This window comes from Chiloscyllium plagiosum, chromosome 7 (genome assembly GCF_004010195.1).
Source record: "Chiloscyllium plagiosum isolate BGI_BamShark_2017 chromosome 7, ASM401019v2, whole genome shotgun sequence".
Classification (NCBI taxonomy): Eukaryota; Metazoa; Chordata; class Chondrichthyes; order Orectolobiformes; family Hemiscylliidae; genus Chiloscyllium; species Chiloscyllium plagiosum.
The window spans coordinates 26,154,937-26,171,971 of NC_057716.1; the positions used below are offsets into that span (position 1 = coordinate 26,154,937).

The 17,035-nt window shown below is 41.3% G+C and overlaps 1 protein-coding gene across 5 annotated transcripts in view; it reads left to right on the forward strand.

Moving 5' to 3' along the window:
* Positions 1-17,035, forward strand: part of LOC122551426 (partitioning defective 3 homolog B-like) — a 979,113-nt gene that overhangs the window by 442,234 nt on the left and 519,844 nt on the right. For all 5 annotated transcript variants that reach the window (XM_043693310.1, XM_043693308.1, XM_043693311.1 and 2 more), the window contains exons 6-8: positions 402-488; positions 12,602-12,727; positions 15,300-15,667. In XM_043693310.1, coding sequence (XP_043549245.1) covers positions 402-488; positions 12,602-12,727; positions 15,300-15,667 — 581 coding nt within the window. The remainder of the gene's footprint in view (positions 1-401; positions 489-12,601; positions 12,728-15,299; positions 15,668-17,035) is intronic.

Genomic DNA, 17,035 nt, shown 5'->3' on the forward strand with positions numbered 1-17,035 from the left:
CTCTCCCTCACTTCTCTGTCTGCCTTGCCACACATATACACTTGTTGCTTCAATGCTGATGTTCCGTCATGGTGCTGCATTGTAAGGAGACTTTACTACCTTCATGTTTTTGAGTACGTTGACTGTAGACCAAAACTATAGTTTCAATTGTACCCATTCGTGTTGTAAATGCCTAGCTGTTTTCCAACATCGTTATTCACTGGTCTTTGTTCCTTTTATTTGCATTTGACTGACTTTTGAATCCTTTTTCTTCACTATCCTTAAGGCCCTGACAGATGCATTATAATCTAGTCACTCCATTCTGTTACTTGTTGGAGAGAATGGGTTAAAAGTCTGTGGTTTTCGTTGAATCACAGCTGTTGTTGGGTGTAACCTCATCCATCTTGTCTTTCTTTTGGCAGTGATTTGACAAAGAAGGTGGAGTTTTCTGGAGACGGTGGCCCTCTGGGAATCCATGTAGTACCCTTCAACTCTACACTGAGTGGAAGGTAAAGTATCCAAGAGTGCATCTACACTTAAACTACACAGAGATTGTTTCCCCTGGGTTAAGGATCCATATGGTGCCCTGGATATACAACTCCCAACATGAGTATTTCTCCAGCTGAGCACTGGTTCAATAAAGTGAGGTCGGCTACAGGCCTTATTGATAAAGCATTGTTTCTTTGTCAATATGTATGTTTACAGAATGTTACTGGTTTCTAGTCCATAACAATTTAGCCTCAAGTGAGATTGGTGTTGCTGCAATTACCTGTTGAGGCTGTAAGAGTGAAATTAGCAATTTAAGGCACAATGACTTTGGAAATTTGCTCCCAATTCCATTGTTCATCGCTTTCATTAAGGATAAACATCTCAAATTAACATAATTTTTTTTTGTTTAAACCTTGCATGCGAAAGACTGGACGCAGCAAGGTAGTTTTCTCTGAAAAGCAAAAGGTCAAGGCCAGCTGAACAAAGATTTTTAAAATTTTATGAAGGGATTTGATAGGATAGGCATAAAGGAGATATGGAAGAATCAAAAACTAGGGGGCATTCCAGAGAAGGTAATGACTGAGGGATTCACAAGAAACTTCACTCCTACGTTGAGTCATTTCAGGTGAACAGCATGGATGTACTTGGGGAGAATCTTGATAAATGCATGAAGGAGAAAGGAGTAGGAGGCTGTGCGGATGGGTTTTGGGTGAAAATGGATGGGAGGAGGTTCATTTGTAGCAAAAACACCAATGCAAGAGTTAGGTGGAGCCAGTCTTAAGGCCTGTTTCTAAGCTGTAAATCCTCTGTAGCTCCATATAAGTGCATTGGGTTAATTTTTCTTCTGGGAAACAAGCCAGTAAAACCCACGAATGGGTCATCGTGCATGACTGCTTTTTAATGAATGCATGTCATCATACTGAATGACTCCATACTTTCTGTTCTGTGTATAGTTTCCCCATGCCACTCACCACTGGCTATTACTTTCATTCCATAGTTGTGGTTTGTATTTTCATCTGTTTCACAAAGTGCTGAAGAAACAGTTCTGTAAACAGCACAATTACAGAATCTTATACCATGCATAGAGGTGGTTCCGCCCATTGTACCAGGCTCTGTTCTTTGGAAGAACAATCTTGTTCATTATCCTGCCCTTGTTATTGCCCCATAGCCCTGCAGATTGCAAATTTCTCCTCTTCAAACATTCCTTCTGAAAATTGGTGTGAATCCACCCCCTTCACTCTTCCATGCAATGCATTTCAGGTTATCCTAACGCTCTGCCTGAAAATAGTAACATTGCTGTTTTTTATTTTAAGTATTTTAGAAGTCAAGTTCTCTGTTTGGTAGGTGTGGATTCTGTTGAATTTATATGGAGGGCCAATTCTAATTTGTTTGTAAACTGGGTGGAGGGTCTTTTTCTGTTAAAATGAAGATAGTTAATGCTCAGTGTGAACCCCTCAGCAAGAACTCCACATTGTACAAATTACTGCACGTGAATTTGGCACCTAAACAAATATGCTGAGAGACTTTGGCATTTGAACAAGCCAGTTGCTTTAATTTGCAGAACATCATTGAAGAGCATCTCAGAAAATTTAACATTGTAGAGACAAGTAAAAGCCATTCAGATTATCATGGTTACTTTCCCAGGCTATCACATCTTGGCTGATCTTCACTCCATTTACCTGGCTTGCTTCTAAATGCTTCAATCAATTTATAAATATCCAGCAGTCTCTGGTGTCTATCTTTCAATTGACCTCTAGCTTTGACCAACTGGATTGGTTAGTTTTAAGGGCATGGATGTAGTTAAAGGGAAACTAGCTAAGCACATGAAAGTGTAAGAATTAGATGAGACAAAGGGAGCTGGGGGAATACTTGCGTGGATCATCAACTCAGGCAGATGATAGTTGGGCTGAATGGGCTGTTTCTGTGCTGTAAATTTTGTGTAATCTGCAATTTTTTAAATCCCCCATTAGCCTTTGTGTGCCTAGGTGCATAACCGTACCAATGATGATGTAGATAAAGAAGCTAAGGTTATTCATGTGACAGTTGTTCTGGCAAAGGTACAACATTAGAAGTATTTTCTGTGACGGGACAAAGCTAATTAAAGTGGATCCCAAAGGAGATTTATGCACATGAGACAAATGGATAGGAACATCCAGCTCCTTTCACACCTTGTCAGCAGACGAGAAGTAAGTGACTTCAGGTTGGAAAGAAGTTTCAATTGTTCACTAAGGCACCCTTCCCCGGGGTCTTCCCCATGCTGCTAAAATCCAGCCCTGTGGGATCATTGAATGATCAAACCTGCAGGATGCCATTTGGCCTATCATAGAACATAGAACATCACAACGCAGTATAGGCCCTTCGGCCCTTGATGTTGCGCAGCCCTGTTATACTAATCTGAAGCCCATCCCACCTACACTATTCCATGTACGTCCATTTGCCTGTCCAATGACGACTTAAATGCACTTAAACTTGGCGAATCTACTACCGATGCAGGCAAAGCATTCCATACCCTTACTACTCTCTGAGTAAAGAAACTACCTCTGACATCTGTCTTATACCTATCTCCCCCTCACTTTAAAAGTTGTGTCCCCTCGTGTTTGCCATCCCCATACTTGGAAAAAGGCTCTCCCTGTCCACCCTATCATGTTCATATATATATAAAAATGTTTAAACATGATAAGACTCCTGGCCTTTGGCTTTACATCTAATGTACATCGACTGTAAAGGCTTAACGTTAAATTCCTTGGAGGGAATGAGGGCAAAGTGGAGAAGCACTAAGAGATCAGTAATAGACCAGAATGAACAGATGATCAATAATAATCACAGAAGTTCATCTATAAATGACTGAGTTTAAAATATTGCTATCACTGAAACATTGGATTACTTTTTTATTTATTTTACATTTACAACTTTTACCAATTGCCTGGAAAGTGTAGGCATAAATTTTAAACAAAGCACTCAGAGAAAATTTCTTTTGATACAGCAGGGATGCAGTGAAAAATTGAACTCATTACCTCTTCAACCACATTGCTCAATTTAGCATTGAACAAGGTACTGACAGCAAAGTGGGGGTTGCTGGTGAGGCTCAGTTGGACTGCTGGCGTCTGTGGAGAGAAATCAGAGTTGACGTTTTGGGTTGAGTGACCCTTCCTCAGGGAGAGGAGGGGTCACTCGATCTGAAACGTTGATGCTGGTTTCTCTGTGCAGGTGCTGGCAGACCTGCTGAGCTTTTCCAGCAATTTCTGGTTTTCTTTCTGATTTACGGCATCATCAGTTCTTTCAGTTTTTATTAAGGTATTGATAGAAATATTTGTCCCCCTCGACACAACTAATTTCATTCCCTTAGCATTCAGTAATGCACAAGGGCGGTATCTACATTTGTACCTGGGACTAACCAGCTTGGGGAGTGATAGTGACGACAACTGAGAAGATCATTGGGTCACCTTTTCCCTCCATTACAGACAATTACTCCACACACTGCATCACACACCTCTCATTCAAACTGTACTCCCTCCTGCCATCTGGAGAAGATTCCGCAACATATGGTCTCTTACATTCAGACTGTGCAGCAGTTTCTTCCCCAAGCCATCCCGAACACTGTATAATCGGACTCCTGCAGATCTGAAATTCTTTCTAGCATTGGTGCTAGAAAAATGTCGATCATTCATCATTCTTCGTGACATTGTAACTTGTGTGTTTTCCATTTCTTATGTACTTTATGCTGCACACAATTGTGTAGTTTATGCTATCAATGGAGCATCATCGTTCAACCTGGGAACGCTGTCTCGTTCTTACTGTTTCAGTTGTACATGGTAGAAATGACAAAAGCTACTCTGTCTCAAATAACTGCACAGAGGCAGGTATGCCATAACAAGTCACTTTTTATTTACATGTGCACGATGCATAGGCTCTGACCAGTCAGCTCAAAGCTAGTTCTCAGACTGAGGAGACCCTCTGAATCTCCTGTTCGTTTGTTTTTCTTTTTCTTTTCTCTGCATCTTAATCTCCTGTTTAAATTTTTTGTTTTTTTTCTTTTTTGAATGTTTTTTCTTTTTCATGTTTTTTTCTCTTTTTTTAAATTACCCTCATACTACCGCCTAACTGCAGTAGTGCTTATTTTTTCCCCAACACCAATGTTGTGTGTGTGTGTGTGTGTGTGTGTGTGTGTGTGTTTGCAGGTGTGAAGCTCCTGTTTATTTTGAATTTTTTTTCTACAGAGGCCGGTATCCCATCACCAAGTCACCCTTAACACGTGCAGAGTCCTTGACACTGATCCAGTTCCCTCAGAGCCAGCTCCCAGAATGAACAGGATGCCTGACACTCCTGATCTTTTTTTTCTTTTGTTTAAATTACCCCCATACTACTGCCTAATTGCAGTCGTGCTTATTTTTTCCCCAGCACCCATGTTGTGTGCATGCAGGTGTGAAGCTCCTGTTTCTATCTGTCAGCCAGGGCTCCCTGTTTGTCCCAGGTTAACAACCCCAATCAATGATCTCATAGTCAATGAGATCCACCTGACCCTAGTTCCAATCACTACAGGAAGTTCTTGATCTAAGCCTGGCCAACTAGGACAATCAGCATAAACTGTATTTCCCAACCCAACTTGAGGTCGTGTTACCACTCCAAGGGGGCAATCCCCAGGGTGTGATACTTCCTTCCACATCCACTTTCCATCGGTTGACCAGTGGCTGCCTCGGCCCTCAGCTATGCTATTCTATCTTGTCAATATCTTTGCCTCACCAAGAAGATCCTTAAAAACCTATTTCTAACCTTTGGCCACCTGTCCTAATGCCTTCTCAATCTCTAGACACCAAATTCTGTCGGATGATGTTCCTGTTAAGCACTCTTCAGTTGTTTACCATATCATGCAAGTTGTAGATGTTTAACTTTTACCTGTGTGTGTCAAGTCGTGCGTGTGCAAATTGCTTTCTCTTTAAGACTGCAACCCCCTTTTAAGGATTCTTCCATGCCAGAGCATGGTAGAAAACTCTATTTCTAAACCTCGTATCACATAATGAGTTTGAGACTGAAGTTGTTCTGTGCCCCTGAAGCAAAAACAAACCCAGCATGTTCCCTCTTTTAACTGGTGTCTCATGCTGAGGTACAGAGCCATTTTTGTGATAAACCCTTCAGTCCACCTTTTGAAGTGGTCATTCTTGAATTGTGAATTAAAACTGTGACTTGGTGATGACTGTGTGAGTGTTAGAGTTGCAGATGCCCTCGAATCCTGTATTACTGTGTATTGACCATTAGGAATGTCAGGCCTCAATGGTCCTCATCCTCTCAGCTCCCTCCCCACTCTTCCACACCCATCCCTAGACACTAACACAGCACAAACTAAGGACTAAAAATGTGTATTTTGAGATTTTTGTGACTTGATGCCTTAAACAAAATTCAGCCCATAGCTGTGTCTTATCTGTCTCCGAGCTGTCAGTATGCAAGCCAACCATCTGTTGGTTTGCTTTTGGATGAATTGTAAGCAAACAATGATTACTTAGCCTGAACGGATTTTACTTCATGGTGATTGTCGTTTCCTTAACCTAAAATTGCCAGTCTCATACTGGATTGGTAAGTAGCGTAGGTTCAAGTTACTTGAAAATGTCAACCTGGTTTACTTGACAGACAAACTGATAACTTGCAGTTAAAGAACAATTTATGTATGTTATGACTGAAGTGAGGTTAACCAAGTGGACCTCATAGAATGTGAGTTCCCTGAATGGGTCGTTAACTTGGTTCAATCATGGAGTCCTGGCTAACAGATGTAAACAGGGGTGTCAGGGATTCTGTTCACCCGAGGAGCTGGCTTGGTACTAGCTGGGTCAGTGTCATGTACTGCGCACGTGTGAACCTGGTGACGGGATGCCAGTATTTGTGGAGTTATTCAATGTACGTATGCCTAGTCTAGCAAGCTGTTGTTTGGACTTCTTCATGGCTACTGGCCAGATGGTGTCATCCTGGTTCTTGGCTCACGTGTTCACTCAATAGCATATTTAAAGTGATAACACAACAGTGATGCTTCACTATCTGGAAAGGAAAAATATAGGAAAGGAACATAAGAACCTTAACAATCCACTACATGTTTGAATATTTGTTAGCACTGTTGGGTGAATTTGTCATAGTTAGTGTTTCCACAAAGCAGGTTTCTGCCAAGCATTCAGATTTACTGTGGAGGGATTTTCCTGGGAAGTGTAGTTAAGTAGGTTGGGCATTGGTGTTTTGAAGAATGGGACCTTTGCACCTTGGTGAGACAGAAGAGGGTTTAACCTCAGGATAAGGGGTCACCCATTTAAGATAGCAATCAGAAGGAATTTATTCTCTGATAGAGTAGTGAATCTGTGGAATTCTTTACTGAAGAAGTTTGGGGCTTTATGGATTTTTAATGAAACACAGATTTTTATTGAGTAAGAGAATCAAGGATAATGGGGAAAAGACAGGGACGGGGAGTTGAGGATTATCAGATGGTATAACTGAGCAGACTGGATGGGTTGAATGGCCTATATTCCTATGTTTTATGGTCTTGTGCTACCATGGGCCAATAGGTCAATGTGTTTGGTTTAATGTTGGTATCAAAATAACTTTGACTTGCTTCCATCTGTAGTTTTCGCCCGCAGTGTGTTTCTTTCAAATGTGGCATAAATTGAATTTTGCTTAGTATTAAACCATAAGATGGTGCAGTTACATTTGTGTTGCACAGATGGCCACTTCCAGCTATCCCTATTTGGGAAGTCGTCATGTGATTGTACTCTATTGTGATGCATGTCATAGTTGATAATGTGGCAGTATAGAAAGAGTCTACTTTGTCTGCAGTGGTGCAAAGTGGACTACTAGACCATTGTTAGGAGAAAGTGAGGTCTGCAGACGCTGGAGATCAGAGTCGAGAGTGTGTTGCTGGAAAAGCATAGCAGGTCCTGATGAAGGGCTCTGGCCCAAAACATCGATTCTCCTGCTCCTCGGATGTTGCCTGACCTGCTGTGCTTTTCCACAACGCACTCTGTACTCTGCTAGACCATTACTGGCCGATTGTAGCATTTAAGTCTGCCCAAGCAGGCAAGGTATCGGACACTGCCCCGATTGCTGTGGGAAAAATAATCCTAACTTGGGTTAGCCCTCCAGGAGAGGGAAGTCATGGTGAAAAAAAGTGTAGAGAGTCACTGGAAAAAGTTTATACTGCAGCTGGAATAGGCTATGGGTGTAAGCGTGCCAGTGATTTTTTTTTGAAAACATTTTCGTGAAAAGGCTTTTGTTAGGCTGGATTTGTGGTATAAAACTCCTTTTAACTCCAGAATAAAAAATGGTTTTGTTCATTGAAAAGGAATCTGGAAGTACCACCGAAGTAGGAAAAGTTGATGCTTAATGTAATAGTTGTGTCCACATTAACTGCTCTTTCAGAACAAAGGTTTACTGAATTGTAAACTCATGGCAGTTTCTAACTTTTCAAAATTCTAGCAATAAGTTGGTTCCCATTTGAAGAAATAAATTCTTGTGGAAATTTAATACCTTTGAAGCACTGAAGTGGCCTTAATAATATTGTTTCGTTCACTGTTTCCTTTTCTCCAATCGTGCGCTCCATCAGTGATCATGGTGCTTGATACTCCCTGAAATAGAGGCCCCTAACCTACATGAATGTCGAGATTTTAACTTCTCATCTTTTTGAAAACATTTTCTTTCACTTTTTCTTTCCTTTCCAATTATTCTTTCCCTTCTTTGCTGACCCCACCTTCCCTTTTCTTTCTGTACCCACCCTGTCCATTTCCCGAATCAGTCCCAATCCTTACCTCCCTTATGACTTTGTCCTTTTTGATATCTGACCAGCCCACCTTCCCTCTCACCCAAAACCTGTCACCACCAACCCAACTCTTTTCTCTGGCTCCCTCACACTTTGTTCATTGGGCTTTGTTTACTGTTTTTCTTTCTTACACATTATCTTTTTCTCTTTCTATCCTTTTTGTCATGCCTTCCTTTTCTGCCTTCCCTTGTTTCTTTGACAAATCAACCCTTTTCATTCTGTCTCAATCTAGTGCTTTCTTTCACTTTTCTATTTTTCTTTCCCTGTTATTTTTCTTTCTTTACTGGTTCCACATGTTCTCTTGTTTTCAGCTATTCTCCGACAGTGCAGTATCTCTTTCTGCTCCCCTTTGTTTCCAGCCTCCAGTAGAAAGTAAGAGAATGCGACGGAGTAGGATCAATGCAGCATGCGTATCCGACTGACTGAGGTTCCTTAACAGATAAGGACAGGAATGCTTTGTCTTCACAATGTCATCTCATTGTCTCATTTCAGTGCCTGCACGTATAACAGCATAGGCATTTTGGGTTAAAATCAAGATGCTGTGGACCGTTCAGCACATGAGAGATTTTCCAACAAAAGGGGAAGTTGAATTGCAGCAAGATGCCATCTATTCATTAATTTGAATTATGACATTGTCCAGTTGAATGCTTCTTTTCATTAGATTGGGATGCAATGGTCTGTGAGCGATAAATGTTTAAATTAGGATTTATAAGTTTATGATGCAATAATTTAATAATAGATTTAACTTTATAAGATCTTTGCACATACTATTTGACCCGAGTCTTAAAAAGGTTGACTTTCTTTCTCAAAGCTGTCTGTAAGTAATGCAGCCATTTAGCCACTTGAACTATTTTAACATTTTGCATGGAGTCGAATTTCAGAACTTAGCCAGGAAATACAAATCATAATCTGGTTGGCAGTCTATTCTCCATGCCTTTGATTTTTCCTATGTGCAAGGAAAACAAAATATTTATCAATAGCTGCAATAAACCTTAAAATTTACAATCCAGTATGATTGAATGCTGCAAAATATAGGGGTGGTTGGGGACAGTATAGAGGTACTTAGGTTGGGAATTTTTTTTTCATCTTTCCAGAAAATATTTCTATCTGTGCAATCAGGAGAAACTTCACCAGTGGCTTGGTAACCACCAAATACCTTGTTCAGTGCTGAGCTGGGCAGAATTCATCACTGGTCTTTGCCAAACATGAAAACTGAACTCACCTGAGATGGCAGAGGTGGATGGGGATGTTCTACTTGGTCTCTGGGTTTGGGAAAGTTGGCGGAACTGGGGTGGAGGGTCTTAGTGGCTGGGTGGGAGGTGGGGCCATACAAAATTGCTGCTTTTCAGTGTCCAATGATGCTCGTTGGAAAATGACCATGTGGTGGCTTGTCTTGGCTGTAAATCTGCTAAAGCTGCTGAAAGCTACGCGCCATTGAAACTGCTTTCCAAAGTTGCAGGGATGAAAGTTGGGGTTTAAACTGCATGAATAATAAGAGTTTGATGAGCTGTTGTCGAGAATTTGATGTCAATAGTAATGCAACTTACTATAAGTCACTTCCTTCAGGGCAAGACTGTAATGATAGTTTGGAGAACTGTTGGGGTGGATTGCTGGGGGTTGGAAGGGTGTTGCAAGGGTAGGAGCAGTGAACATCATTTGGTCTTTATCATTCTTCATCTTAAAATGTGTTTTGACCAGGCTAGTGAAGGGTTTGTAATCAGTTTGTCATCATGAATTTTGGATGTACGTTTGAATTTTAAAAACGCATGACAAGATTTCCATTTCATGCTTGTGTCAGGGTTTCTACAAAATACTGAAGCAGTACAGCCAATGTGTAATCTCAATACCTCAGTCCATTTAATCATTTTTGTTTCAGCAATTCAATCTAAACAAAAAGCAACCAAAACACTTAGCTGAAACATATTTTACACAAAACTGATTACACCTATAAAATGACCTGCTGACTTTAGATTAGATTTGGTAGAGGAGTGACTTTATTTATTCTGCTGTGTGGATAATTAAAGAATGCTTTATGCTTCGGTGCAGAAAATTTTCTGCAGTGCAAGTTGGATTCATTATACAGTGAAAGTGAATGGGCATTAGTTGAATCAATTGAAATTTTACACACCAGGAAATGATTGAATCTATTTGATATTGTACGAAATAAAAGTGGGGTTTGCTACAGTTGTTGGATCAGGAAGTATATGGAGTTGATGGTATGTTGAACTTAATTATGATAAACTCATTTAGGCAGTTTGAAAGATAAAAAGCAAACTACTTCATGTGATGCAGTATCATTTTCCAAAACAATTTGCTGAAAGACCAAGCTTGCCTTTCAACTGTTGTCTTTTGTTGAGCTTGCCAATTGTGAATGGTTGTGCTTTAAAAAAAAGTTTCATTTGTATGGTGCTTCCAAGACTTTTGGATATTTCAAAGTGTTTAACAGCCAATGAAGTATTTTTGGAGTGCAGTCAGTGTTGTAATGTAGGAAACATGGCAGCCAAATTTCCCGCAGTAGGCTCTCATAAATAGCAATATGTTCAAGATCAGATAATCAGCCTTGTTTTGTTGAATGAGTGGTAAATATTGACTAAGACTCTGGGGATATCTCCCCTGCTGTTTTGCAAAATGGTACAAGCATATGAATTAGGAGGAGCCACGGGCTTCACCACCATTTGACAAAATCATGGTTTACTGAATTGTAGTGGGAACTCCACTTTCCTATCTACCCCCATAGCCGTACGCACCCATGACAATTAAGACCTTTCTAAATCTGACTCAAAAATATTAAACATCTTGTTTGGGCAACTCTCTTAGGGAAAGAATTCCATTGACCCTCTGACTGAACAGAATGTTCATGTCCATCTTTAATGGGAGAGCCCTAATTTTTGAGTTGACTCCCTCAGTAAAAGTCCCTTCCAGGAAGAGAACCTTCTTTTCAGCTTTCCTTTCAGATATCCTCAGGATTTCCTCCGGGTGCTCTGGTTTCCTCCCACAATGTGCAGGTTAGGTGAGTTGGCCATGCTAAGTTGCCCGTAGTGTTAGGCGAAGGGGTAAATGTTGGGGAATGGGTCTGGGTGGGTTGCGCTTCGGTGGGGGCTTGTTGGGCCAAAGGACCTGTTTCCACACTGTAAGTAATCTAATCTAATCTTATGTTTCATTAAGATCAACTCTTATTCTTCTAAACTCCAATGGATACAGATCCAGCCTTTCTTCATAGGATAGCCCCTTCATCCCATCAGTTGAGTGAATCTTCCCTGAAGTAAGTGAAAGTGCAGATGCTGGACTTTAGAGTTGAGAGTGTGGTGCTGGAAAAGCACAGCAGATCAGGCAGCATCAAAGAGCAGGAAAATTGCATAATGCTACTTTGTCCTTTGTTTACTAAGGAGACCAAGACTATACACATGATCCTAGATGTGAGCTGACCCATCTTCTGTACAATTACAGCAAAACTCCCCATCTTTTGTATTCCGTTTACCCTCCTAATCATATGCTGTGCTTGCATACTAACTTTTATGATTCATGCACCAGAAAACCTAGGTCCCTCTGTTTCGTAGAATTCTGCAATTTCTCTCCAGTTAAGTAAATGCAGCTTTTCTATTTTTTCCTACAAAGTGGGAAAGTGCACACTATTCAACATTGCACCCCATTGGCCAACTTTTTACCTACTCACTTTACCAGTCTTTTATCCATTTTCAGACTCCTTATGTCCTTTTCACAACTTCTCCACCTATCTATATTTGTGTTATCATCAAATCTAAGGCATTAATTTGGTGCTTTCATTTAAGTCAATGAAGATTGCAGGAGGGCATGCTAGCAGCTGTATCAGACATACTAAATGATGAGGTGTCTAACTGGTGAGTTACAAAACTGGGCTACTTGCATGCCAAATAATAATAGTGGCACGTGACAGGAAACAGGTGATGTCTCGGATAGCATCTCGTCAAGAAGTTAGCACTTTCAACAGTGTAAGTCCCTTCAGTACTAATTTTTATTTGCTTATGGAATGTGGGCTCAGCTGACTGGTCTAGTAGTCATTGTCCATCCCTAGTTGCCCTGAAGAAGGTGGTGCTACTGCACCTTAATATTAGTTTGGTTTTGTGTGCTCAAAGACTAAAATGTGGTTTGAACCAGAAAATTTGTGACTCGGTGGTGGGAGTGCTACCTTGCAAAAACTACAATGGAGAGCTGTATGTGTGCCAAATTCAACAACAGGACAGTCTCCTTTATTGTAAGCTGATGTAGCGTACCCCTTTTCACTTCGCATTTGTCAATTCTGTCGAGGAGATGGCAGATTTATTTTTTCCAAATCTTGTACACACCTTTTAGTTGTCATTTGTTCTCCAGATTCCTTGGTCTGTGTATCCGTGGTATTGAAGAGAACAGCCGATCAAAAAGAGAGCGCTTACTCCAAGAGAATGAGTGCATCATCAAAATTAATGACAACAATTTAATGGACAGAACATTTGCTCAGTAAGTGTAACTATTCATTTCTGAAGTGCTATATGTGTTTGATCAATTTATGAGATAAGTGCAGAATTAGAATTAGAATCCCTACTGCATGGCAACAGACCCTTTGGCACAAGTCCGCACCTAGCACCTGAAGAGTATCCCACCCAGTCCCATTCCCCGACATTTACCCTGACTCATGCCCCTAACCTATACATCCCTGAACACTGTCGGCAATTTAGCATGACCAATTCACCTAACCTGCACATCTTTGGATTGTGAGAGTAAACCGGAGCACCTGGAGGAAACCTACGCAGAATCCGGGAGAATGTGCAAACTCCACGAAGGCAGTCGCCTGAGGCTGGAATCGAACCCAGGTCCCTGGTGCTGTGAGGCAGCAGTGCTAACCACTGTGCCACCGTGCAGAAGGCCATTCAGCTCCTTGAGCTCACTCTGCTGTTCAGTGGAATCATGGCTGATTTTATTCTGGCCTCATTCCACTTTCCTATTTACCTCAACTGCCGTTTTACTCTCTTGTTTTCCTTGTGAGCTATGACTGCGTATGAGTTCTCTCAAACCTTCAGGGTTTTGAACCAAAATAACAGTTGGGAGGATGTAAAACTTATGACATCATCTTTGGTGTTTTTGATGGGTGAGAATTAGACAATGTACTCTCAAAAATTGTTTCTGGATTTGTCAACATGGATTTTGGCATGTTTAATTCGACATCTTCAACAGAAAACAAAAACTGAACATATCTCTTCCAAACTCAATTAACAATTCTCTTTTCATCTCCTCATGTATACATCAAGCCACCCTTTAAATGGAGTTGTGCTTTCCTTTGTTATGTCACCACATTTTTCCATCAGATATGTCAGTCAATTCAGTCCCCTCAGTTGTTTATGCCATTCAATTAGATCATGATTGTCCTGTACCTAAACTCTGTTTACTCAGCTTGCTTCTGTGACCATAGATTCCTATGCAAGGCAAGTGTTTTCAATCATTTTCAGTTTTGACATTTTTCACCCTGTCCTTGACTATTTTTTGATTTCTGAGAGAGAGTGGGGACTGAGGATGCTGGAGGTCAGAGTCGAAAAGTGTGGTGCTGGAATAGCGCAGCAGCTCAGGCAGCATCCGAGGAACAGGAGAATTGACGTGTCAGGCATAAGTCCTTCGTGAGGAAGGACTTTTTGAATTCTACCATTTTCTGTGTGAAGCAGTGCTACCTGAATTCATCCCTGAAAGGCCAGTTTTTTTTAAGGTGATGCTCCTTTGTTCTGAGCCTTGCACCCAAAGATCATTACTCCTACCTATCAACTCATATAATCGTCTTGAGACTTCCTTGGGGGTATGCGAGCCAAGTCAGTGCAGCCTTTTGTCCCATTAGACGAGAAGTGATGCAGTCATAATGTAACTTGAATAACAATACAGAGATTATTTGAAGAGTGGCTTCAAATCCCATGTGTGAAGCTGGAGAGTTAATCTGGAATTGAAAGATCTTCAGTTGTTGTAGAAACCCATCTGGTTCACTTTTAGGGAAGGAATTCTACCACTCTTTCCTGAACTGGTTTTCATGTGACTCCGATTCCTGATGAAGGGCTTATGCCCAAAACATCGATTCTCCTGCTCCTCAGATGCTGCCTGCCTGGCTGTGCTTTTCCAGCACCACACTCTCAACTCCAGTTCCACGGTAATGTGGCCGATACTTAACTATCCTCTAAAATTGCCCCTCAGCAAGCCACTGAGTTCACGAGTACTTGAGGATGGGCAACAAATGCTGACTTTTGGCAGTTGCACCCACACCTCCTGAAAGTTTAGGTAATAACTTAACCATTTTAGCTCACATTATCAATCAGATGTGTAGAAAGAAATTTCAAATTCTGTTGCCTTGCTTCAGTAGTACACTTGAGTGATGGCACAGCCTGGACCTGTGTTCAGCAATCTCAGGCTGTTGTACTTCATGTTTCAACTCTGCCATAAAAGCTAGTCCCAAAGCCAGCAATGATGTGCTCTTCGTTAGGAAGGGATGAAAAATGTACAGGACAAACCACTAGGGCAGCACAGTGGTCAGCACTGCTGCTTCACAGTGTTTAGGATTCGGGTCTAATTCCAGCCTTGGGTGACTCCATGGAGTTTGCATGTTCTCCCTGTGTCTGCATGGGTTTCCTCCAGGTTTCCTCCCATAGTTCAAAGAAGTGCAGGTTGGTTGGATTGACCATGCTAAAAATTGCACCATAGTGCAGGTTAAGTGAGTTAGCCATGGTAAAAAAAACCCATGCAGAGTTGCAGGGATGGAGTGGGGGCTTTGAGTCTGCGTGGATGCTCTTCAGAGATTTAGTGCAGACCCGATGAGCTCAATGGCCTCTTTTTCTTTGTTGTAAGTATTCCATGATTCTACTGAATGCTGCTCTTGTGCACTTTGTAGCAATTGGCTCATAGCTAAGATGAAAGACTGCTCAGCCCCTTTTGAATGTAATTTCTGTCTGGGTGGTGTGAGGTGTGGAGAGGGCATCCACATCATGGGACATTTCCGTTTTGTTCGAGCCTCAGGCCTTAATGACACAGTTTAACTTCAAAATCCTGTTTTGAATTTCAGAGCACAGGAGGTGTTTCGTAATGCCATGCAGCTGCCTACTGTCCAGCTCCAGATAGTTCCAAGTTATAACAGGGATCGCTATGAAAAGTCTGTAATTGGACCCCTCACTGCTCACAGCCACGAAGACGATTCCAAAGCCATGGTTCCACCTCTGTTGCGGTCAAAGCCCTCCAGCAAACCAACAGACCTGGTTCATCCCAGTAGCCCAGAGAGCAACTCACCCTTGATTTCAACACAGATCAGTAGCCCCAAGCACTCGAGGAGTAACAGTCACTCAATAGTGTCAAAGAAAACATCTTCGCCAACATCCTTTGGGGGAGTTGCGCCCAAGAAACAAGGAAAAAAGATCAAAATTGATTTGAGAAAAGGTATTTTTTTTGTGTGTGTTATGACGCAGTTGGACGTGCATTGTTTTAATTTCGGCAAACACAGCAGTCAATTTATGCATAGCAACCCTTACAAACAGCATGTTTCTCGTGCTGATTAAGGGATGAATATTGACCCTGACCTTTTACACCTATCTGCAAAGTAAGTCAGGGTCTCAGTTAACATCTCATCCAAAAGCTGCGCATCCCACAGTGTGGTAGTCCTTCACTGCTGCTCTGGAATGTCAACCTCGATCTTACATTCATGTCTCTGGATATGGACTTGACCCCTCAACCATCGAGGGCGAAATGCATTTTGTTGTGGTATCACTCCTAACCCAATCTCATTAAATGTTGTGACGGAGCAACTGTAGATATTTTTGATCAACCTGTTCAAACAAAAGAAAGGCTGGGACATCTTTCATTGAAGCATAGGATGTTGGAGAGACGACTTTAGAAAATAATGAGGGGTATAGGTAGGGTTAATGGTAGTTGTCCTAACCCTGGGATGGGGGATTTCAAGACTAGGGGGCACATTTTTAAGGTGAGAAAAGAGAGATTTGAAAAAAATATGAAGGGCAAATTTTTTACACAGTGTGGTTCACATGTGGAATATACCTCCTGGGGAAGTAGTGGATGTGAGTACAATTACAAAGTTTATAAGACATTTGGGTTACTACGTGAATAGGAAAGGTTTGGAGGGCGATGGGCTAGGAGCAGGCAGGTGGGACTAGTTTAGTTTAGGATTATGTTTTAGCATGGACTGGTTAGACTGAAAAGTCTGTTTACATTATTTTTGGCTCTATGACTTGATGTTATGATATATATATGGAGCAGGTGGGACTTGAACCTAAGCCTTCTGGCCCAGAGGTGGGGATGCTACCACTGTGCTCAGGAGCATCAAGGTGCAGCTGTATACTTAACCAAGACTCCAAGATTGCCTTTGGTTCCTGTGCATCTTTTCAAAGATGTGAATTGAATGTTCAACAGGATTACTTCTGCAGTAAAATGCAGTCAGTGGGGACCGGTTTATAATACAAATTATGTGAGCAAGATCAATTATAACCACTTATTATGGTCTGGTCTGCAGAATGGAGGGGCAACTGCCACAGTGATTTAGCTAGACATTTGTAGTGTGTATATATAAAGATTTCCTATGTCTCTGCTCACTGTATTGAGTGCACACCTTTATAGTTTGTAGGATATACTGAACTAAGTATGACAAGTAAAGTATTACACAAAATATGTTTAATACAGATTGCACATAATGGGCAGGATTTTGCACAAGTGTTAGGGTCAGATTTCTGAAGTATGCTCAGGTGAGCTGGGAAAGTTTTGCTTTCTAAACATCCCATTCTGTCTATCACTTTG